The 24,293-nt window shown below is 37.4% G+C and overlaps 1 protein-coding gene across 2 annotated transcripts in view; it reads left to right on the top strand.

The window, feature by feature from the left end:
• Positions 1 to 4,660: 4,660 nt before the first annotated feature.
• LOC127813001 (E3 ubiquitin-protein ligase HOS1) overlaps positions 4,661 to 24,293 on the top strand; it is a 36,567-nt gene continuing 16,934 nt past the window's right edge. The window contains exons 1-3 of one of the 2 annotated variants that reach the window (XM_052353649.1): positions 4,661 to 5,071; positions 13,714 to 13,774; positions 14,142 to 14,230. In XM_052353649.1, coding sequence (XP_052209609.1) covers positions 14,147 to 14,230 — 84 coding nt within the window. In that variant the 5' untranslated portion in view covers positions 4,661 to 5,071; positions 13,714 to 13,774; positions 14,142 to 14,146. Of the gene's footprint in view, positions 5,072 to 13,713; positions 13,775 to 14,110; positions 14,231 to 24,293 lie in introns of both variants that reach the window. The other variant, XM_052353648.1, reaches the window with a different exon arrangement.

Here is a 24,293-nt window from a genome sequence, read left to right as displayed (position 1 = left end):
GGGCGAATTTCAACACCTTGAAATAGAGTTCATCGATTACTTCTAGTATTTTTCATTGATAATGATCCTTACTAACTTTTTGTTGTGGTTTCCACAATTAGCACAAATTGTTATTGCCAAAATACAACAATAAATTTGAACATGAGAAAATACGATCTCGAGGTAGGATCCTGAGAATTCCAAGTCGAGGTGCCAATGATCAAGAAACCTTGAGGCAAATGATTAGGTGCTTTGATGAAAGGATGGCTTGCTGATAAACAAGTGCCCTCTAATAACCAATAGGTCCTGAATGACCGAGAGGTTTGCCAAGACGAACAAATAGTTAGGGGCACAAGAGAATGTCTCTCTGCAAACTCTCTGATACTTAAGTTAGTCTTAAAGTGTTTGAGCGCAAAAATAGAATTTGAGTATCAGAGTGAGCGTACCTAAGAAAGGAGACGGGCCTCATATTTATAAAGGAAGGAGATGGGGACATGTGGCAGCCCTCTCAGGTTTCCTGAGTGGCATATTCTAGGTATATTCCTAGCATATTCATGGTATATATTATTGGCATATTTTGCTAAATCTTGGTGTATTTAGTTTGAGAAACGCCCCAAGAAAGTCCATTGGCTATAAGGGAGGCTCTCAGGGGTAGAGGGCACTTATGATCGAGTGATCACTCAGTCATGACCGAGTGATGGCCACTCAGTCACCACTCAATGTTTCTTTTAATTGGTTCTTCTTGCTTTCATTTCTTGGGTTGTTTTAGGTATACTTGACCCATATTTGTTTATTGGGCCTGACCTTATGTCTGAATTTTTTTATATTTGTTAGGCATATCATAAATAATATTTATTTTTTTCACATCCAATCTTAATTCATGTGTAAGTGGCTCATATAATGATAATTGTCAAATTCTTTTGACGATTATACATAAAAAAAAATATTTTTTAAGAGGGGTTAAATTAAAAAAATTATTTTAAAACTTGATTTTAACAATTTTTTAAAACTTTGGAGATCTAAATTAAAAAAAAAAACTTACTTGTAAAGCTTAAAAAACTTTTTTTTTTTTTTTTGGGGGGGGGGGGGGGGGTGTTAGGCTGTGGCCCCCCAACCTTAAGATCAGCCTAATTTTCATAATAGTGGTTTAAATTTTTTTAGTATATTGAGGTCATGAATTTTTCTATTAACTTCTTGTAGCATAAGCTAACTAAAATGTTCATACCAAACAAACTACTGTCCATATACAAAAAAGTTAATATACTAATGTTCTTTAGCCATTTTGGATACCAACAACATTATAATAAAATGTAACCAAACACTTTGTTACTTATTTTTTACATTAAAAAAACAAAAACACTATAGCCAGAATACTACACTACCAAATAGGCCATATGTTTCTTTCTTTCATTTTTTTTTTTTTTTTTTTTTTTTTGCTGAAGCTATGTTTCTAATACTTAGTTTCATTTGTATTAACAAAAAATATTTTTAAGCAAAAAAAATAACTTTTTTTTTAATTTTAGAATGATAAAAAATATGTGACGGTGCCCTTGCCTACAACCCCCTACCTTACAACTATATTAAGATGTTGACAGAATTATGATCTCAATATGTCTAAGACATATACATAATCATACTAAATGGGTAACCTAAATTCTCTCTCTAAATCTTACAACCACATTAAGATGTTGCCTTGAAGTTCTTTGGGACTACCCTCCTAAGTAGGGAGGGAGTGTGTGTACGTGTAAATTGATTTGTGCTTCTTCTTAAAGAATCGAGGCATTACAATGATCATGCTTTTTTGTCAATAATACCATGATTTGCTAACTTAATTGTAATTTCTAACAAAGTAATGCAAATGTCACAACTTAATTGATATGATTGGTGATTATGCTAAGATTTGGTTTTATTCATGTCTCTATATGAAAATATTTACAAAGTTAGCGGGTCTAGAAAATAACTAATGCAATAACTTATTACATATTAAGTATTGGCTCATGTGTTAATTTTTGGCTGAGCACTCGCATCAATATGTTTGTTTTATATCAAAATGAGAAAAAAAAAACTCATTTAAAAAATTTTGATAAATCATTTCTTTTTGTTTTGAGAAAAAAAATAAAATATTACCATTCAAAGGAATAATCATAATTATGTAAGAAATATTATATATTTTTTTAAGTAAAATGGGCAATTTTAAGAAGTTTGAAGGAAGTGGGACATAATGGGATTGGGTTTGTAGGCATATAGAATACACATTCACTTTAGGTCTCATTAGCGACCTCTTATTAGTATTTATTTTTAAATTTGTACTTCTCAATTATTATATATAATCATCTAAACGTAAACATTAATAGCTGATCAGATCCAAGAAACAGGTTGACAATGAGCTACCTGGGGTGGAAAAAGATGGTGTTTGGGCTGCATGCATTTAAAATTGACTTTTTAAATGCATGCCAAACATTATAAATAATATAAAAGTATTTTTATGAATTATTTTATATAAAAATATTTTGCGCCATAAAATATATAGCATTGAATTGAATTGAATTGCGAAAACCAAGAATGATAAATAAAAATTATAAGAGAAAAAGTACAACATGCGAAAAATTAACATCGTTCAATTCAACAATTTACGTCTTCAATCTATTACTAATTGAACTAGGGTTGCTTATTTATAGGCATCAAATCATAATCATAGTAGAATTAGATTTTCAAATTTATCCTATTTGTGTAATTAAAATTTTTATCTAATAAAAATTGTCTAAGAGATTATTTCTCTATCAAATTAATATTATCATATAATATTTTTTTTATCGAATTAAAATTTAACAAGTCATCAAAACTTTGAAGAAAACCAAATAAAGGGAATGACTTTACTTACCTCATTTTTTTATAAAAATTATTTTTTTTTCTAAACAAAAATTATAGGTAGAAAACTATCATATATCAAGTTAGGTGCATTTTTCTATAAAATATAAGATAAAGTGTCAAATAATTGATTGTATTTTAGTTTGAGAGTTAATTATATTTTAAGAAATGTCGAATAAATAATTGTATTTTTATATTTAGGGTCAAATTAATTATTATATTTTAAAAATAGTTAAATAAATCACTTGTAGATATCATCTTTATGTTTCTCAATGGCGCTTTAATTCTATTAATAACATCAATTTTGTTCCAATCAAAAGAATATCACACAGTGGCAAAATAACCAAATCAAACCCCAAATTTAGATTAAAAAAAAAGCCATACAATTGCAATTTAATAATTTTTAAACTACTGTGACTAATTTGACTTTGGGTGTAAGAGAAAAGTGACTTATTTGGTCATTTTTAAAATATAATATTCAGTTTGACCCAAAATTCAAAATAAAGCGACTTTGTTTGACATTTCATCTTAAACAAATATAACTATGAATAAAAATATGAAGGAATCTAAAATTTATATTGGATTAGCATTAAACTCTTTTTTTTTTCTTCATTTTGTTATTAATTTGTTAATTTATTTTAGGATAAATTATAAAAAGAACTAAAATTTGATTATATTTTCAAATTTAGAATGATTTTTAAAAATTCAATAACCATATCCAACTTACTAATGGATTGCTTCTGTAATATTTCTTATGAGGAATTGACATCAAAACATAACTAATTTTTAGAGTATAACAAAAATAGTTTCCCCTGATTTTGAAAATATTCATTATGCAAAAAAAAAAAAAAAACAACATTCAGAAGTGATTTTAAGATTTCCAAAATCCGATAATCAAGTAAAAATCACTTTTGCCCTTTTGTTTATCGAACAAAGTAAAATGCATGCTAAATAGTGATGAGGTTTGTAATTTAAATTGTATAATACAAATAGGGTTGTGTAATCAAACGGATCGAATAGTTATAATTGAATAAACTGAATTGATGTAAAAAATTGAACTAATCTGATTGAATTTATACATAGATTGAACATGCCCGAAAAAAAATTTGATTTGGTTGGTTAATCGAATAGATGGACGAAAAAGACGAATTATAGAGAAAAAAGACAAAGGTTGAAGGTTGAAACTAGATAAAGAGGAACCGATGAATGCTGAAATTTGACGAAAAAGATGAGTTGTAACGGAAATACTCCTCTATCTAACTTGGTCGATGATGAGTCACACGAGGTGCGGGTCAATGACAACGAGTTACAAAGGGGAAGGACGAAAAAGATGATGATTGATAACTACGATGACTCATGGTGGGGTATTGGTTAACAACAACAAGTTGCAAACCAGATGGACAAATTAGATAGATGATGGACAAATAATAAAATAAATCGTTAGTAGCAATGATTCAGTAGTGTGTTGTTGTCGAAATCTAGAGATAGATAAGGTTTAGGGGTGGAGCACCAAAGATTGAAAAATAGAGCTATTTCGATTACTTTAGTAACAAAAAAGATAGTGTTTAAAATTTTTGATTGATTTGATTAATTTAGGTTTTTTTGGCAAAGTAAGCTAATTGAACTGAATTGATAATTTTAATTAATTCAATTCAACCTAGAGGCGGATCTATCTGTGAGCATTAAATTTGTAGAGTAATTTTTTTAATTATTTAGTATTAGCTCAGCCCAAGCGCAGTCCAGCCCATCCTAATTTTTCCCAGCCCACCCCAGCCCACTTGCCTGTAAACCCTTCTCTTTTCCTTCCTCTCTCGACCTCGCTCACGGCTCACCCTCGCTGCCTCTCGCTGTGTCTTCTCTTGCTCGTCCCCTCGCGCTTGCCCTCGCTCTCTCCCTCTCTCTTGCTCTCGCTCGAGCTCGGCCCCTCTTGCTCTCGCTCGCCCTCGCTCTCTGCCTCTTTTGCTGTCGCTCGCCCTCCGGCTCTCGCTGCCTTTCTCTTGCTCTCGCTCTTGCTCGCCCTCGCTGCCTCTCGCCCTCGCTCTCTGCCTGCCTGCCTCTCTCAGTCTCTCTTGCTCTCGCTCGCCCTCGCCCTCGCCCCCACGCTCGCTCGGCCAGTCGGCCTCGCCCTCTTGCTCGCTGCCCTGGCCCCTGCCTCTGATTCAGGTCTTCGTTTTACCCCCCCCCCCCCCCAAAAGACATCCAGATTTGCTTCATTCGAGCCCAGGTATGTTTTCTCTTCTTTGATTCTCTCGATTGACAGCTAAATCTCGATAGTTTTTCTATTTTTCGCCCATATTTTTTTTACTTGTTTATGCTTGATTTGTTGTTGAAATCGCTGCCTTTTTTCAGCAAGTTTGAAGTAAGTGATTTTCTACTAACTTTGTGTCTGCTTGCCTATTTGACTACTGCATTTAGTTAGGAACTTAGGAATTGGTGTGGCTGGAAGCCTGGAATTTGTTATTGTGACTATGTTATTGAATATTTGAATTGAATATTTGAATCGACCATAATAGATGTAGACTCTGTTGTAGGTGAATTTTTTGTTTCAAAACCTCCTTGAGCACAGGTTTAATTGTTGTAATCACTTGTATTAGATTAGCTTTGAGTTATCTCGGGAGGGTTTTATGCTGTTAGCATTTGTATATCACTTGTGTTATTCTAGAAGGATTGTTTCTAGAAGGGTTAGTTAGCAGTTTTTAAATCCGGTAAGTTGGTTGTAACTACCGGTTTCTAGATAGCTTTCTGTTTTACCGCTTCTATGTAGTATAAATAGAGGTCGAGTGTGAGGTTTTCCGTAGAGCATTATACTGTCTTGGGATGAGAAGGTGAGAGGAGTATGCGCAGGTTCTACTTGAGTACTAAGAGGGTATATATTTGTATTCTTGGGTAGGGAAACTCTCAGCAGTTCTGGGTATAAAGCTGGTGAGGTTATTGGTGCATGTAATTGTTGGAGTTTCATTCAAGATAGTGGAGATAAAGTGCCTCGGGCAGTTTGGATGTAGGTCTTGTTAAAAGACCGAACCAGGATAAATGTTTTGGTGTTCTTGATTCTCATTTTGTGTTCGTATTTTCTGTGTTTCATTAATTCCTGTGTGTGTCAAAGAGTTGAGTGATTCTGAGAGAGATTTGTTGTGAGTGCGAGTGTCATTGAGAGAAAGAGAGCTGTGAGATTATTCCAACATTAATGAAAATTTATTGTATTGACTTTTTGGTTACATAAAAATTTTATTACATTAACTTTTTAAATTTCAGCCCCCCCAAACCTAAATTCCTAGATCTGCCCCTGATTTAATCCAACTTTTGCTCATCCCTACATACAAAAATTAAACGTTCTGCTTTGTTGGATAAACACAAGGGTAAAAGTGACTTTTTAATATCATTATCATTTCTAAAAACTTTTGTTTCCAAAATAGACTTTTGTTTAACTGAAGGGGGTCTCATCAAGTCCCAGACAACTAGCCCAATGGGCTGGTCCAGGCCTCTGATTCAATAGGGCTCCCCTCTATTACCCAGTGAGCTTGAAGCCGAACTGGGAGAGAGAGAGAGAGAGAAATCGTCGAAGAGACAGGAAGGTCACCAGCGAGCCTAATCCGACGAGGTAAAGCCTCATCTTACTTATTTCATTTTCTTCTTTGTTCTGCATGAGTCGACAATGCATCATGACCTTCTCCAAATCTCTTCTCAAACCCTAAACCCCTTTCTTGGCTCGCGCCGGCCATTGATGGAAGGAGGTAGAGACTGACACCTTCTCAGTTTCGCACTCTGGTCGTCGAACCTCTCTGAGAGCTCGGTTCTCCAGCTCCTAGGCTTTCTGGTGACGCGCCGATGGCTGTTCTCAGCTGGGACTGACATTTGTTAACTTCCGTTAAGCCTTCTAGTTCTTCTGTTAAGCCTTCTAGTTCTCGCCATTTAGTTTATTAGAGCAATAATATGTGTGTACGTGTATATATTATATATACAATGTTTATATGTTTAAACCCTCTTTGAATCTGATGCTAGCTTGAGTTGGGGCATTGAAGTTGCAGTTATGAGGTGATTGAGGGAAATGGCAGGTAGAGAAACTGTTATCATGTGTACGTATGGTCTCTGTGCTGGTTTCTGGTTCAGCTTAGGCATGTAATCAACCGGTTCTCCTCGTGTCTTGCATGGTGCTGCTTGAAGTAAATTTTCCTTCATTGTAGGATAGAAAGAGATTAGAAGCGGTAACAAATAATGAGGTACCTAAGAAGCATTGGGGTCCTAGCACACAGTGATGACCTTGATATTATAGAAGGGTAACAAAGGTAGGAGCTCATGATACAGACTTGAACAAGCTGAACTCTTCACAGAATTTCATGGGGGGGGGGGGGGGGCATTGAAAAAGGCATTCACAATCTTTCTGATAAGCATTTGGGTGGCTGTTGTACTTGAAATGGCTTTAGAGCTTGGACCACATGTCATATGACTTCTTCAAACTAGTTGTATAGGACCTAGGATACCTACAACGCCATCACTCAAAGAACTAGCAATCTTACTTGTAACGGATTCTTGGCTTGTTATACATTTTACAAGCATGCTCTGTTATGCTTTGTTTTACTCTGTTTGGTTACATATTACAAAATTTTCAGTCTCAAAATTTAAGTTTTTCACACAATTTGCCAACACTAAAAGTAACAACATGTTTTGCTTTAAAGAGGACAACACTAAAAGTATGCTTTATGCACTAACACTGCTCCTGTAATAAGTCCAACACTGATGCAGGGATTAAAGTGAAAACAGAGAAAGGGTTAATTGCAAGTATCAACAACAAATTGAGTACTCACACGATAGGAATAACTCCTTTCTCCCTAGAGATTTTTGAGTCTCAAAGAAGAAATCTGTCTTCTTAAAATAATTGTTTTGACTCCACTTCTGATTTGAGTTTCTCATTACATCCATACAGCTACTTATAACTTTGCACAACCGTCCAAGACATACAATGTTGAACCTTAAATCTGGAGATTTTGATTGGAAATTAGAGATCCTTATGTTTTCAAAAATTCTTGGAAACAAAAGGCAGTCTCGGGTAGGTGGATGGTCATGACCCTCTGTTATGTTTGATCCATTTGAAGAATAGAAAACTGGATAGAAAGGCTTTTCCAATCTGTAAATGGTTTTCCATTCGATCCATTTGATGGGTGCTCGTTACCCAACAAGGACAGGACAAGAAACGAAACAATGCCCAATGGGAACAGGGATGCAAACAGGCATGAGGCAGGGGTCCCCGGTCCAAACACACCCAATTGCCATTCCTACCTTTTATGACCAAATCTAAAAGCTAGACCCAATTTCAAAGCAGATTGGATTTTATCCATTTTCTGTAAAATTTGTTGACAGCTCTCAGGAATGATTGATTTCAGAATTAGAATGATTGATTCTAGAATTAGATTGATTGATTCTAGTTTCCTAAAACAGAAGATGTATCTTTTAGATTGCTGTATATTTATGTTGTTGTAATCTTTCCAATAGGAGTTGTATTGTATATTCTGTACAAAGTTTCCAAAACCATATTTGGAAACTTCCCTAGGAAATAACTTCCTTATTCAGCAAGGAAGTCTGTATATATTGTGATCGGCCCATTCGAAAGAATAAGAACAATTGAATCCTTTATTTCCAAGTCTCTTTCTTGACATGGTATCAGAGTCACAAGAGTTTAGTCGCTGATTTCTTTGTGACTTTTGTGGTTTTATTTTTCCTCCTTTATTCAATCTTCTTCTTCTTCACCCGACATCATGTCTTCTACCCAAAATCCAATCTCGGACACGGTTGATTCTAGCAACACGGCAAAAGTTTCGTTTACTGGAACTAATAGTGGGAACATAAGAGGAGAATTGTAGAATCTTCAAGTAGCTTACCAATTGAATGGAAAAAACTACTTGAAGTGGCCGCAATTATTCCGGACCTTTCTAAAGGGGAAAGGGAAACTCATCCATTTGTTAGGAACCGGTCCCAAGGAAGGAGATCCAACATTTTGCAGCGTGGGATGAGGAAGACTCTCTGGTGATGTCCTGGGTTTGGAACTCCATGATTCTAGAAATCAGTGACACGGTAATGTTCTTGACATTAGTCAAGGATATTTGGGATGCAATAAACCTTACCTATTCCAAGGTTCATGATGCGACCCAAATATATGAGATAAGGACTAAGGTGGTATCAACCATGTAGGGGACGAAGGCCATAACAGAGTATGCAAATCTATTGCAAACTCTATGGTAAGAGCTTGATCACTATTAGTGTTTGAAGATGAAGTGTAATGAGGATACTGCACTTCATAAACAATTTGTAGAGAAGGAGAGGACGTATGATTTTCTGGTTGGCCTTAATGTGGAGTTTAACGCAGTGAGAGTGCAGATTCTGAGCAAGGTGGATTTGCCCTCCCTGAATGAGGTGATTTCCCTAGTATGTGCATAAGAGGGGAGAAGAGGAGTGATGCTGGAATCTACACTAGTAGACAACTTTGCCCTTCTGATCTTGAAGGCTCACAATCAGAATAGAGGGCCACCCAAAGAAGAGAAGAAGACTATGGATAGAGAGTCTCTATGGTGTACCTTCTGCAAAAAGCCTAGGCACACCATAGAGAGGTGTTGGAAATTGCATGGAAGGCCACCCAAAGGAGGACCACCAGTAATGAATCAAGGACAGGGGTAGGTACATATGGCCAACAGTTATCAGCAGCCTGCACTTGAGTTAAAAAATCAAGATCAAGGAGAAGCTCTTAAACCTTACAAGGCGGAATTGAAAGGCTAAAAAGTCTTTTGGGGTCCCTTGATAAGAAGATTGAGAAGGGTAATTGCTCTCTTGCCCTCACAAGTACTCATTCCTATTCTTTTTCCTTACATGCTTCAGAAATCATGAACCACAACGCTTGGGTATTAGACTTAGGGGCCTCAGACCATATGACCCCTTTTTCTCAATTCTTCATCAACTATAATCCTTGTCCAAGCTCCAGGAAGATTAAAATGGCAAATAGTTCTCTAATCACCATTGCTGGCCAAAGAGATGTTCTTCTTAATAAACATCTCACTCTCAGAAATGCCCTGCATGTTCCTAAATTGTGTACTAACCTCCTATCTATCCAAAAACTCATTGAGGACACTAACTGCAGTGTCATTTTTCATTCAAATGTTTGTGAGTTGCAGAAACAGGACATGAAGAGGATGATTGGGCTTGCTAGGGTTAGGGATGGTCTGTATCATCTTGAAGAACCGAGTGGGCACTAGAGGTTTTTTCAACCAATCCCTCTCTGATTGCTTTCAGCAGAAGGGTGTTATTCACGAGTCTTCCTGCCCTTACACCCCCCAACAGAATGGGGTAGCCGAGAGGAAGAATGGTTATCTTCTAACCGTTACTAGGGCTCTTCTGTTTCACCACAATGTTCCTAAAAGCTATTGGGGAGAAGCAGCCTTGACAACCATCTTTCTTATCAATAGACTACCCTCAAAATCTCTTGAATCCCAAAGTCCAATTCAACTACTAACCAAACATTTCCCTGATTTCCATGTGACTAGCAATTGGAATCCCAAAGTGTTCGAATGCGTAGCCTATGTTCATGTTCCTACAATCAATAGAGGAAAATTAGATCCTTGAGCACTGAAATGTGTGTTCATTGGATACTCTCCTACTCAAAAAGGGTACCGTTGCTATCATCTTCTTCAAAGAGACATTTTGTGTTAGCATATGTGACTTTTTCTGAAAATGAGCCTTATTTTAAACACCCCAATACTCAGGAAAATGACCTACCTGATAGGACTCATTTCTCTATTCCTCTTATTCCTGATCTATCAATCCCTTCGGTATCGTATTCTATTCCAAAGGATGTGCTAGGTGTGACACCAGAGAAACCTATTACTGAGACTCCTCGATCACTGCAGGTGTATTCAAGAAGGGTAAGGCTGGAATTTGACCCTATGCAAGCCCTAACATCCTCATATAACCCTAGTCTTACCACAAACAACAATGAGAATTCAACCAGCTCTTTTAAATCTTCACAAAGTAATTTTGTTACTTCTTCATTACCGGCTGATAACCCCACTAAATCTATTGAACCTACACCTAATAGTGATCTTGATTGGCCTATTGCTATTAGGAAGGGAACTAGAACCTGTACTAAGCATCCTCTACACTTATTTCTCTCATATTCTAAACTGTCACCCAACCACAAGGCCGGCCTTGCCAATCTCCACACAATTCCAATACCCAAAACTTTTTTTGAAGCATTAGGGGATGGGAATTGGAAAGATGTCATGGAAGTTGAGATGGCAGCTGTTGAAACCGAGTGTTAAAATGATCCAAGAATCACTCAATAATCTCATCGAAACCAATCACGATAAAACAGAAAGTAAGCAATTAAAAAGATAGAATTGAATAAAGAATAGAAATGCAAACCAGACATCAGTACACCCGATTTACCCTGGTTCATGCCATTTACATGGCACTACATCTAGCAATCCAAGAAGAGAACAATCCACTATGAACGTATGAAATCAGTACATGAATATCCCTCACTCACCTCCTCTTGCCTCTCGAATACAATCCTCTAAATGAAGACTACAAGAACTATATTATCACAACTCTCTTTCTCACTTCTCACTGCACTCGAACACAAGGGGATCGAATGAAAATTGATTGATGATTCTATCTGACCTCCACACCCTTCTATTTATAAACTAGAGAGACGGAATTTCCTAAGGGAAATAACCAACTTACATAAAGTCTAAACTACCCTTATTAATTACAATTAGTTACATTTGAATCTTGCGAACTAATTGCCATCGATCATCTCTATTCCTTCCTGATTTCTTCCAGAATTCTAGCACACTATTACTTCAGGCAAAACAATAACAGCAGCCTTAGAGAAGAACCAAATGTGGGAACTTGTGCAATTGCCTAAGGGAAAATATCCAGTGGGTTGTAAGTGAGTGTATACAGTAAAGTATAAATTTGATGGGTCATTGGACATGTATAAAGCAAGATTGGTGGTCAAGGGGTATATCCAAGTATATGGAGTAGACTACTTAGATACTTTTGCACCAGTTGCAAAATTAAATACAGTAAGAGTCCTCCTATCTTTGGCTGCTAATCTTGGTTGGTCATTGCAACAATTCGATGTAAAAAATACATTTTTGCATGGAGATCTAGAAGAGGAAGTATATATGGAATTACCACTAGGATACAGCCCCATAACACAAGAAAAAATAGTCTGCAAGTTGAAGAAGGCACTGTATGGACTAAAACAGTCCCCTAGGGTCTGGTTTGACTGATTTACAAGTGTGATGGTTGGTATGGGATATATGCAAAGCCAAGGGGATCATACCCTATTCATTAAACACTCAGCTACAGGGGGAGTAATAGTGCTTATAGTCTATGTTGATGATATTGTTGTCACTGGCAATGCTGAGGAAGGGATGAGTAAGTTGAAGGAGTGTTTGATTAGGGAATTTGAGATTAAGGACTTGGGAAGACTGGAATATTTTTTGGGGATAGAAGTGGAGATTCAAAAGAGGGAATTTTTATCTCACAACAAAAATATATATTAGATCTCCTCAAAGATATTGGTATGCTTGGATGCAAGGCGGTGGAAACCCCTATTGAACCAAATCATAAGTTAGGAGAGGCCTTAGAAGATGACATGGTTGACAAAGGGTCTCATCAACGGCTAGTTGGCAAGCTATAATCTACTTAGCTCATACTCAGCTGGACATAGCTTATGTTGTGGGAGTAGTTAGCAAATTCATGCACAACCCGAGGGAGATTCATTTAAGGGCAGCGTACAGGATCCTCTGCTACTTGAAGGGAAACCCTGGGAAGGGTATTTTATTCTAGAAAAGAGAATCCACAACTCTTGAAGCTTACACGGATGCAGACTATGCAGGATCTATGGTGGATAGGAGGGCAACATCACACTATTGTACCGTTTTGGGAGGTAATTTGATAATATGGAGAAGCAAAAAATAAAATGTGGTTGCTCGGTCAAGTGCAGAGGTTGAATTTATATCCATGGCCCTAGGGATATGTGAATTGCTACGGCTGAAATTGTTGCTAGATGATCTCAAGATTAAGTGGACAGCACCTATGAAGTTGTATTGCGATAATAAGTCAGCAATCAACATTGCCCATAACCCAATTCAACATGATAGAACAAAACATGTTGAAGTGGACAGACACATTATTAAGGTAAAATTGAATAGTGGATTGATCTGCACTCCTTATATCTCTTCAAATGATCAGCTAGGGGATGTACTAACTAAAGGTCTTCCTGCGGCAATGTTTCATAGGATGGTGAGCAAGATCGGGATGGATGATATCTACTCCAAATCTTGAGGGAGAGTGTTGACAGCTCTTGAGAATGATTGATTCCAGAATTAGAATGATTGATTCTAGTTTCCTAAAACAGAAGATGTATCTTTTAGATTGCTGTATATTTATGTTATTGTAATCTTTCCAATAGGAGTTGTATTGTATATTCTGTACAAAGTTTCCAAAACCATATTCGGAAACTTCCCTAGGAAATAACTTCCTTATTCACCAAGGAAGTCTGTGTATATTGTAATTGGCCCATTCCAAAGAATAAGAACAATTGAATTCTTTATTTCCAAGTCTCTTTCTTGACAAAATTTAATCCATTTTTCTGTATGAAACCAACTCTAAATTTTTTTTAAGAAATATGCCAAGCAGTTTATCCCAATTTGTGAATTTGTGCAACTATTTCAATAAATCTGTTGCTTGAAATTGGAATATAGGGGTGATTAGGAGTTAGGATTTGATAGAGTGAGTCTTAGTTTAAGTTGGGAAGTGTTGGAATTATAATTTTGTTAATTAATCTGTATTTTTTGATTTCTTAATGGCTAGGTTTTCAGAAGCTTCTAAACTTGAATTCAGCGAGATCCTCTGAAGTTGGGCACTTTGAGTTGTGAGTAGATATTTATATTATAGCATTATATTTTTCTCATGTGTTCGTGATTCTATATTTACCATTGTAAATATTCCTCTTGAAACTGCTATGAAAAAGTTTCTGTTTTTTTAATTTTTTTTTGAAATGATTATATCTTATGCAACTTATTTTAAGTTCCTACATTCTTAGATTTGACTTGACGACTCTAGGAGGCCAGACCTAGGGTTCGACTCCTAGGACAAGTCGAACTCCCGGATCTATGCATCCCAGATTTTTGTTTTATAAAGGCTAAATTTTATTTATTATTGCATTTGTATAAAATTAAATGTTATGAATATTTTTGGAAATATGTAGATGAATGATGAATTAAAAATTACCATGGAAGGTAATATGGTAGACAGAGGAGATTTGGGTGAGCAAGTGGATACGAAAGCTGATAAGTTCGGAAAGGTTAAGAAGAAGCTTACATCAACGGTATGGTTCTCTTTGTAACATTTCCCTTTAACGGGAGACTATAAGAAATGCAGCAATGTGTATCTTTCTCTGATAGTAACTATGGTATTGGCAAGAGAACACATAATACGCACATGCATTTATTTCCCTAACGTATTTTTTCTTCTGAACTAGGAACATGACCATAATCTGTGTATCTTTTAATCTCGTAGTTAGATGTCAGTCACGGAAAACTGATGTCTCTATCTTTCATGTAAGATTAATTTGAGGTATGGGACGGCTCACTTTTGGTACCTGTTTGCCATAATCTAATTCTTCATTGCCACCTTGGTTCTTGTTTAAGTTGCAATTTGTATGTCTAGTTTGGATATGCTTATCTTGAAGCCTTTTGATTATAAAGCTACTCTCTTGGGTTCTGAATTACCTTTTCATTTCTTTTATTTATAACACATTAGCTTCAGCAAATAATGCATCCCAAATATTTGATGTTATATATGTTTATTCAACAATGATTAATAAAAAAGGTAGGACTTAACCTACACTCCTGATGTTAAGCAAAATGATAGCAAAAATACTAGTTTCTCCTACATTTGTTTTTTTTTTTTTGCATGGTTGGATATACTACCATTAAAAGGCAAGCACCTTAATTTGGTATAAAAATGGTTATCAAAGTTTTGGATACTACAAATTCTTTTAGGGTAAATTTCATAGACCACCCCTAAGGTTTGCTTAACTTGCATTGATCACACACGTGTTTTTAAAATTAGCACTCACCTCCCTGCCATTAACTAATCTTGGAAATTGACCATTTTACCCTTGTTTTTAATCCTTCTCCTCCCTCTTACTCTCCTTGACAACTTTACCTAATCGCAATTAAAGTGCACTTAAGACAAGGTTTTATTTGAGCTCTGAAGCATAATAAAATGCCCTTCATAAATACACTTAGGTTTTCTTTATCAAACCATATGAATGGTTGGATTTGTTTAATTTTTTTGCAATAGTGTGGCTGCTTATACGAAATTGCTACCCAAAAAGGGTATTATTAGATCTTAGAAAGATCTAAATAAAAGCATATATACATTTGTTTGAATAAAAAAAGACTCAATTGTATTTACTAAGTAAAAAATATTGAAGGAAACATACAGTTAGGTGTAAATTAGCGGTTGCTAATTTATTTCTAATTGTTGTAAATTAGGGATTGATGATTGATTCCTAATTGTTGTAAATTAGGGATTGTTGATTAATTGCATATTAGGCTTGATTTTTTTTTCTTATTCTTCTATTTGATCCTCTGTATAAATCGTGTTAATGAAATAGAATGGATTTTTTTGCAAAACTTTTATAAAAAACAAAAGGAGAAAACAACAAAATAAAAAATTAAGAAAGAAACCTTAGCTTATTTAGATCATTTCAACTGAGAGTTCAAACTAGTTTGTCTTCCAAGTTCCCTCAAGACTAGCAATTGACTAGATGGTTGCACATAATGAACTTGTAAACTCATATAAAATATAAATGAAAAATGTTATCTCATCTTTTGTTAAACTTGTAGCCCTCGTTCTTATTTAGTTTTTTTAAATAATTTTTTAGTAGTTTATATTTTTATGCTTATAAAAGTTTATACTCTTTACTTTATTTATATACACTTCACTTTGCTTAAGCATGCACTTTGTATTGCCCTTTTGCACATAAGCATTGTAGGCTTTTTGGGCTTAATTGCACTTAGCACTTTTCAAAACACTGCCCCCCCTTCCTGGCCCCACGCCTATTTTGGCCGAAGGCATGCCCCTTCTCTCCTTCTCAAGCCAACGGTTAGACAATGTGATAGAAATAGGCGACCATCGTGACGGGGAGATTTGGAGCCTCTTTAGAGAGAATCACAATGGGGAAGTGATGAAAAACAATAGGGGTGGCGATGGAGAATGACTTTGTAAGTCTCTTTCTCTTATGCAAGGGCAGTTTTTTTTTTTTGTTATTAGTATTTTAATTTGTTTAATTCTGCTTAGTATTTAAGTTAATAGGTTTTAAATACTTTTTTTTTTATTTATTAGCTTTAATAAGTAGTCATTTCCCTAGCATGTGACGTTTAAAACAGATAGATTCCTAGATTAGATGGATTCCTTTGTGATCAAGGATTATGATTTATTTTAGCTGAAACCTAGTATAAATAATCTTTTAAGAGACTTTATAAAGTAGTCATTTTACTATATTTCAACTTTGAGGATTTCTTAAACCCTAATTTTAAGATTTTTGTTCCATAATTGGCCTTACATTGTTTTTGTGCAATTCTTGCACTTGTTTTTGCTGATCCTTCCTCCCATACTACATCAAATTTGTATCAAAGCAAAATGATCCTATAGTTGTGTTAGGATTTTCCGTTATGAGCTATGGTTGGACATGCTAGAGGACATGGAAGAGGCAATCAAGGCTAAGAAATAGGATTGGTTGTGATGCAGCATAAGATTGAAGATTTGTCGCAAGCTGTGCATGCTCTACAGTGGTAGGAACATGTGGGACTCCTTATGGAGATCCTGAAAGGTGATCACAACCCTTTTGACATGCTGGAAGGTGGTCTTGAGGGAGAGTTTGATGATGTAGAAGATGAAAACTCCTTCATGATGTTGGAACCTCAAATTTTGTGGAGGCAGATTGAAAGAGCGGTTGGCACATGCACTTGATCTGTCAAGTGGTGGAATCAAAATAGAAGTTTCTGATTTTTATGGAAGGATGGATGCTAAGGATTATTTAGATTGGGAAGCAAGTTTAGAGATTTACTTTGAGTGGAAGCTTATGGCTGAAGACAGGAAAGTTCTTTTTGTTAAGTTGAAATTGGAAAGTACTGTCCTTCAATGGTGGAAGAGAGTTTTAGATTTTAGAGTAGCTTGCTGACCAAGGGAAGCCAAAAATTCAAACTTCGGAGCATATGAAGGCTAAGATGCAACATTGCCAGCTGATTATGCAATGGAGTATATAAGAGATTACATTCCTTGAAGTAAAAGGGGATGACAATGTAGTGCACAACTAAGTTCCATAATCTATCATTTTATGTTGGCAGGGCTGAAAGCACCCCTGCTAGGGAGGCAGTGCATGCATTGGATCAAGGTATGAAAGAAGAGCTCTCCAGACTTGACATGGAGATTGCTAATGTCAATCAATGGATCAACAGTGTTCTAGAGATGATCTCTAGGAGGCCGCAGGCCAGTTTGCCAGTGTAAAATCCCCCTAGATCCACTGCAAGAGCTAGGATTTTGTCGCATGCTCCTGATTTACTGGCAATGGATGATCTGGCTGAATTTGAACTGGAGGTCCAGGTAAAGGGCAATTATGTTACTCGTCATCATACCCCTATGCCTAGGTTAGAGATCCCAATCTTTGAAGGGGACTAGCCTAGATGGTGGATTTGATGGTGTGAGAGATTCTTCCACCACTATCAGGTGGTCGAGAATCAGATGGTGAACTTGGAGGCAGCATATGTCAATGATATAGCTGTGGCCTAGTTCTAAGGTTGGAGTCGGATGAGGAATGTATGCAAGTGGCAGGAGTTTGCAGAGGATTTTATGAGCGATTTGGAGAAAGATCTATGGCAGATGTTATTGAAGAATTTAACAAGCTGAAACAAGAAGGTTCCGTTATGGAGTACCAAGTTCGGTTTGAGGAGTTGAAGTCACTCATGCTAAATTCCCATCCAACCCTGACTGAGGCTTATTTTGTATTGAGTTTCATTAGTGGGTTGAATGAAGAATTACGGCCTACGGTGAAGATGATGCACCTGTCACTGTAAAACAGGCTGCAGAGAAGGCCAGGCTGCAAGAGCTGGCACTGGAGGTTATATTTAGGAAGCACAAGCTGCAGCCAAAAGCATATCCTGTGAGCAGCCAGCCCTGTAGTTCAGAGAGGGGCCTTAATTCCTAAGGCCTTACCAAGCCCAGCCCCAGTTAAAACCCTATCAATGGAGCAGAAAAGGCAGCGTAGGCTATGCTTTAGGTGTGGGGGAAAATACAGCCCTGGTCATCAATGTAAGAGGTAGCTGTTGCAAATGGAGTGGTTAGAAGAAGGAGTGGAAGGCGAAGAAGTTGTTGCTGGTGAAATGGAAAATGTAAAGGGACAGCAGGGGAGGAAGATGGAGAAATCTCCCTACATGCCTTGCAAGGCTGTCCATCGGGGAAGATAATTATGGTAAAGGGGAATTATGTGAAGAGGAGATTGATGATTTTGATAGACAGTGGCAGCACCCACAGCTTCTTGGATGAAGCCACTGCCATGGAACTGCAATGCCCCACATTGGCCACATTCCCCTTATCAGTTATAGTGGCCAATGGCAGCAAGATGATTAGTAGATTTAATTGTCAAAACTTTCAATGGAAGATACAAGGGCAGGAGTTCACAGCAGACCTCAGAATTCTGAAATTGGGAGGGTGTGATATAATCCTCGGGTGGATTGGATGAAAACGGTCAGCTCTCTAGTGTTTGATTTCAACAAACTAGAGGTAACATTTGAAATGGAGGGGAAGAAATTGACCTTGACAGGGAGCTTAGAGGCTGGAGAATGTAAACTAATTATAGGTAAGAAGATGCAGAAAATGCTCCAAGAATAGGGGATTTCAAAGGCTCAAATGTACTCTATCTATGCTGTTGAGTTGGAGGATGACAGCAAGCAGGAAGTAGAGGCGGGTGGAAAACTCATACCTGCAGCTGATTCTGCCTTATTCTCTCTTTCAGAGGTACATTCTCAGGACCCTTTACATTTACTTTTGATTGAATTTGAGGATATATTTGTTGAACCCCCCCCCCCCCCCCCCCCCCTACCTTACCCCCTAACCGATTCTTTGATCATTTTATTAACCTTAAGCCTAATGCCGAACCTGTAAACATTAGGTCTTACAGGTGCCCACCTATTCAAAAATCTGAGATAGAAAAACTGGTCAAAGAAATGCTAGCCAAAACAATTATCCAACCTAGTCAAAGTCCCTTTGCTTCCCCTGTCTTACTTGTTAAGAAAAAGGATGGGACTTAGCAATTTTGTGTGGATTACGTCCTATTGAATGCCATAACCATAAAGAAGAAATTTCTAATTCCTGCCATTGAGGACCTACTAAATGAATTGACCTCAGCCACTGTCTTTTCAAAGCTAGACCTAAGAGCAAGGTATCACCAAATTAGGATGAACCCTGCTGATATTCCCAAAACCGCTTTTAGAACCCACCAAGGGCTTTATGAATTCATTGTCATGCCCTTTGGTTTGATCAACACTTCTGCAACTTTCCAATCCCTAATGAACCATATATTCATCCCCGACTTGAGCAAATTCATCCTTGTCTTTTTCAATGATATCCTCATTTACAGCCCTACGTTTGAACAACACCTAGACCATTTGATGACAGCATTTAAAGTCCTTAGATCCAATCAATAGTATGTAAAGTTGTCCAAGTGTACTTTTGCTAAGAAACAGGTGGAATATTTGGGCCGCATTATATCAGGGGAAGGAGTGCAAACTGATCCTAAAAAGATTGCTGCCTTGGTTGATTGGCTGAGGCCAAAGACTGTTAAGGAGCTGCGGGGGGTTTTTAGGCCTTACAGGTAGTGTAGAAGGTTCATCCAAAATTATAGAATAATAAGCAAGCCTCTAACTGAGTTGCTTAAGAAGGACCACTTCTAATGGAATCTGAGTGCTGAGGATGCCTTCCAAGCATTAAAAGGAGCCATGACTAGGGCACCTATATTGGCCTTACCTGATTTTTCAAGGCCATTTATCCTAGAAACTGATTCATGTGACATGGGGATAGGAGCTTTGTTGGTGCAGGATGTAAGGCCCTTGGCGTACATTAGCCTAGCCTTAAACCCAAAGCATTTGGGACTAAGCATATATGATAAGGAGCTGATTGTAGTGCTGTTTGTAATGGAGAAGTGGAGGCATTACTTGGAAGGGAATCAGTTTGTGATAAGGACAGATCACGAGGGCCTTAAATTTTTGTTACAGCAACGATTATATACATAGCTGCGGAAAAAGAGAGTCACCAAATTGATGGGGTTGGATTATGTGATTCAATATAGGAAAGGTAAGGAGAATGTAGTGGCAGACGCTTCATCAAGAAGGGAAGAAACAGGCAGCTGTCAAGCCATTTCAGCCATAGTCCCTGATTGGGTGAAGGAGATTTCAGCTAGCTATGAAAAAACAGAATGGGCAAAGATCCTTGTGTCACAGCTAGCCATTCAGCCTGCAAGTAAACCGGGGTACTCTCTTTCTGCAGGATTACTGAGATTTAAAGGGAGGTTGGTGGTAGGGGATGATGACCAGTTGAAGGAACGGATTTTGCAGTCCTTGCTCAGCTCTCCCTTCGGGGGACATTCAGGGTTAAGGGTCACCTATCACAAGGTGAAGCAATTTTTTTTTGGCAAGGACTTAAGAGGGATATGACTGCATTTGTCTTGGCCTGTGCGGTATGCCAATGCTGGAAGCATGACCAGGCTGCCTATCCTGGTCTGCTGCAGCCATTAGCCGTCTCAGGGCAAGCCTGGGAACAAATCTCCATAGATTTTGTGGAAGGATTGCCCAAGTCCGAAGGGAGGGATATTATTTTGGTGGTGGTAGATAGATTGACTAAATTTGCAAACTTTTGAGTGTCCACTCTTTTACAGCTCAAGAAGTGGCACGTCTATTGCTGGATTCTGTTGTTAAAATCCATGGGCTGCCACTATACATAGTTTCAGATAGGGATGAGATCTTTACCAGCACCTTCTGGTAGGAGTTGTTCTGGAATTTAGGGGTGAAGCTACACATGTCAATGGCCTATCACCTTGAAACTGATGGGCAGACGGAAAGGGTCAGTGCTTTGAAAACTACCTCCAGTGCATTTGTGTTTCCAAGCCTAAGAGCTGGAACAAGTGGATGTCCCTTGCTCAATGGTGGTATAACTTGAGCTTCCACAGTTCACTCAAGAGAGCTCCCTTTGAAGCCTTATCTGGGTACAAACCCTCACCGCTACCTGCTGTATTATGATCTCCTAATACTGAAGAGGCGGTAGACTATTATTTGCAGCAACAGCAAGAGGTGTTGCAAGTGATAAAAAAAATGTTGGCAGTGGCACAAAATCGGATGAAACATGTTAGGATTTGGAGCGCTTAGAAACTCAATTCAATACTCTTAGTTTGTCAATCTCTCAACACTCCTCACCCGAGAAAACATCCACAACAGAGAATATAAACTGGAAATGAAAAGAACAGAAAAGAAATCAAAGTAAGAGACAACCAAACCAGGCAGTAGGCGCAGATTTATTTTGGTTCAAACTGATCAATGATGAGTCCTACATCTAGCCTCCAATCTGAGAGCAAATTCCACTAGAAACCAGAGAAACAAATTACAAGAAACCCTCAACTCTCTATCACACAAGTTCACTGCCCTCACACAAGAGATTACAAAGACAAACTTTCTCTCTAAGCCTTTTCTCCCTCTCGACAATCTCAGACACAATGAATGACAGATTTGTTATGTCCGACTGCCTAGCCCTCACCTCCTATTTATAAACCATAGGGGCGTTAATTACAAAGCCTATCATTTAGCCTAACAAAGACTAAAATATCCCTTATAATATAACACCTAAGTTCTCTCTCTCTAACTTAGAAAAAATCCAGTCGCACTCATTCTTCTAATAGGTTCTACTCTTCATCTTCTAGACAGAAATCTCCATGCAAAAACCCAACAAAACAAATTGCTGACAGAAGAAGTGAGAGGGTGCTTGTGGTAGGAGATATGGTGTATTTAAGGGTGAAGTGATTTCAGCAGCATGCATTCTCACCTTCCCCTGGCCCCAAGTACTATGGGCCTTTTCCAGTCGAGGCTAAAGTGGGAAAGGTGGCCTACCATCTGAAGCTACCCGCTGATGTGCAGATTCACCAGGTTTTTCATGTTTCTTTGCTAAAGAAATCTGTTGGCCCTACGGATATCACCAGTCCTCATTTACCCCCTCCAGCTGAGGACTTGGTGGAAGATGTTGAACCATTGGCTGTGCTGGAAAAGAGAGTTAGCTACCAAGGATTAGTGCCCCTAACACAAGTTCTTCTGTTCTTGTGCAGTGGTCTCTCTTGCATCCCAACCACACCATTTGAGAGCATCTTCCTGATCAACTTAAACCATTCTAGGGTAGCTCAACTGTTGTGATTTCTTGGGGACAAGAAATCTTTCAAGAGGGGGGAATTGTCATGACCCTAGGAGTAATTGTCACGACTCTAGGGGCAATAGAGGAGTAATATTGTAATTGAGCTACATATTGTTATTCTGTTAGGTGCACATGGTTGCTGCTATTTTAGTTTGTACCTTCAGTTACAATAACTGAAGAGCAGCCAGCCTATGCCTATAAAAGGCCACTTGTAAGAGGATGGGGATTTCCCTCCACTTTTTTGTTCTCTCCCTCTCTCTCGAACCCTCTGTTCTTCCCCAATCCTTGCTGTTCTCTCTCTTTCAGTCGTAACTCTCCCTCCATTTTCTCTCTAATTCTCAAGTTCTACCCTAAATAGCCACTGTCAGATCTTAGGATCTAACATCCTATTTTTAATGTTGTTGACGTATATGATTTCTATGGATTTGATGGAGAGAATGACAAAGCTGCCCTTCAAATTAGTCCTATTTTTGTAATCTGAAGAAGAATTACAAAAAATTGATCCTAGCATTTATGATCAATACATCAAAGTTTTCTCATCAAACTGAGTTTCTTTTCAACCCAAGGAGATTAATGTAGGAGCAGTTTTTTTGTCATCAATATTTTTATTTTATTATTATTTGTTTAATTTTTCTTTGTTTTTAAGTTATTAGGCTTTAAATACTTTTAATTTTTTAGCTTTAACAAGTGGTCATGTCATGTGACTTTTAAAATAGATAGATTCTTGAGATTAGATGGATTCCATTGTGATCAAGGATTAGGATCTATTATAGTTGTAACCTAGTGTAGAATAGTCTTTTAAAGAGTTTTTGTAGGTTGTTTTATTCTATTTCAATTTTGAGGATTTATTAAACCCTAATTTTAATATCTCCATTTCAGAAGTGACCTTACACTGTTGTTACCCAGCTTTTGCACTTGTTTTTACTGATCCTTCATGCCACACTACATCACTCTCTCTCTCGGTCTCAAAAAAGAACCCAGAAAATTTGGGTTTTATCGAGAGTGTTTTAGGTCCTTCCCCCCCTCTCTCTCAAAAAAAAAAAGAACCTAGAAAATTTGTGTTTTGATCGAGAGTTTTGGAACAAAAAATTTGGGTTCTTCCTCTCTCTGTCTCAAAAAAGAACCTAGAAAAATTGAATTTTGATCGAGAAAAAGAAACCAGATTTTTGGGTTGCTCTAGATTGCTAGCCGTCTCTTTCTCTTAAAAAATATATGTATCATTGGTGATGGGAATGAACCCCATTGCCAGTCATTTCTTTCTATATGTCCTTTATATCTATATTTTTATAATTCTCTTTAGGCCATCGTTGTCGCCGATGGAAAAGAAACCCCATCATTGACCAACTTTCCTTATCTTTCCATCCCTACCTCTTTGCTTTATGTCATTTATCTCTCTCGGCCATTGGTTCTTCCTCTTTGGAAGAACCTAGTAGCGATGGGTTCTTCCTCCTTCCTCCTTTTGTTGTCGATGATGCCAACCACCACCAGTATACTAATATTTTTAATTTTGTTTTGCTTTGTTTTTTTTTTTATTTTTTATTTTTATTTCATCCACTGTCAGATCGAAAGTCTAACAATAAGGTTCTTCCGTAATTGAGGAAGAACAGAGAATAGGCAGGAAAAGAAGAACAAGAGAGAGAGAGAGAGAGAGAGAGAGAGAGAGAATTGGAGGGAAAAGATATGTGGAATTATCCTCACATCATCCCCATCCTCGTGTGTATCTCTTATTTATATAAGAGTTAGTTAGTTATAGCTTCTAGAGAATTCATGTAACAACTCATCTCAAGTGGCCATGTGCACTTGGCTCTAATCCCCTGCATCTCAGCATCTAATTACAATCATGTACCCCCCCTCCCCCTTTCCAATCATGTACGCTCAATTACAGTGATACCCTCGGGCTATTACAACCCCCCTCCCCTTGAAGGATTTCTTGA

Source organism: Diospyros lotus, chromosome 11 (genome assembly GCF_014633365.1).
Source record: "Diospyros lotus cultivar Yz01 chromosome 11, ASM1463336v1, whole genome shotgun sequence".
Lineage (NCBI taxonomy): Eukaryota > Viridiplantae > Streptophyta > Magnoliopsida > Ericales > Ebenaceae > Diospyros > Diospyros lotus.
This window is presented reverse-complemented; position numbering and strand designations above follow the sequence as displayed.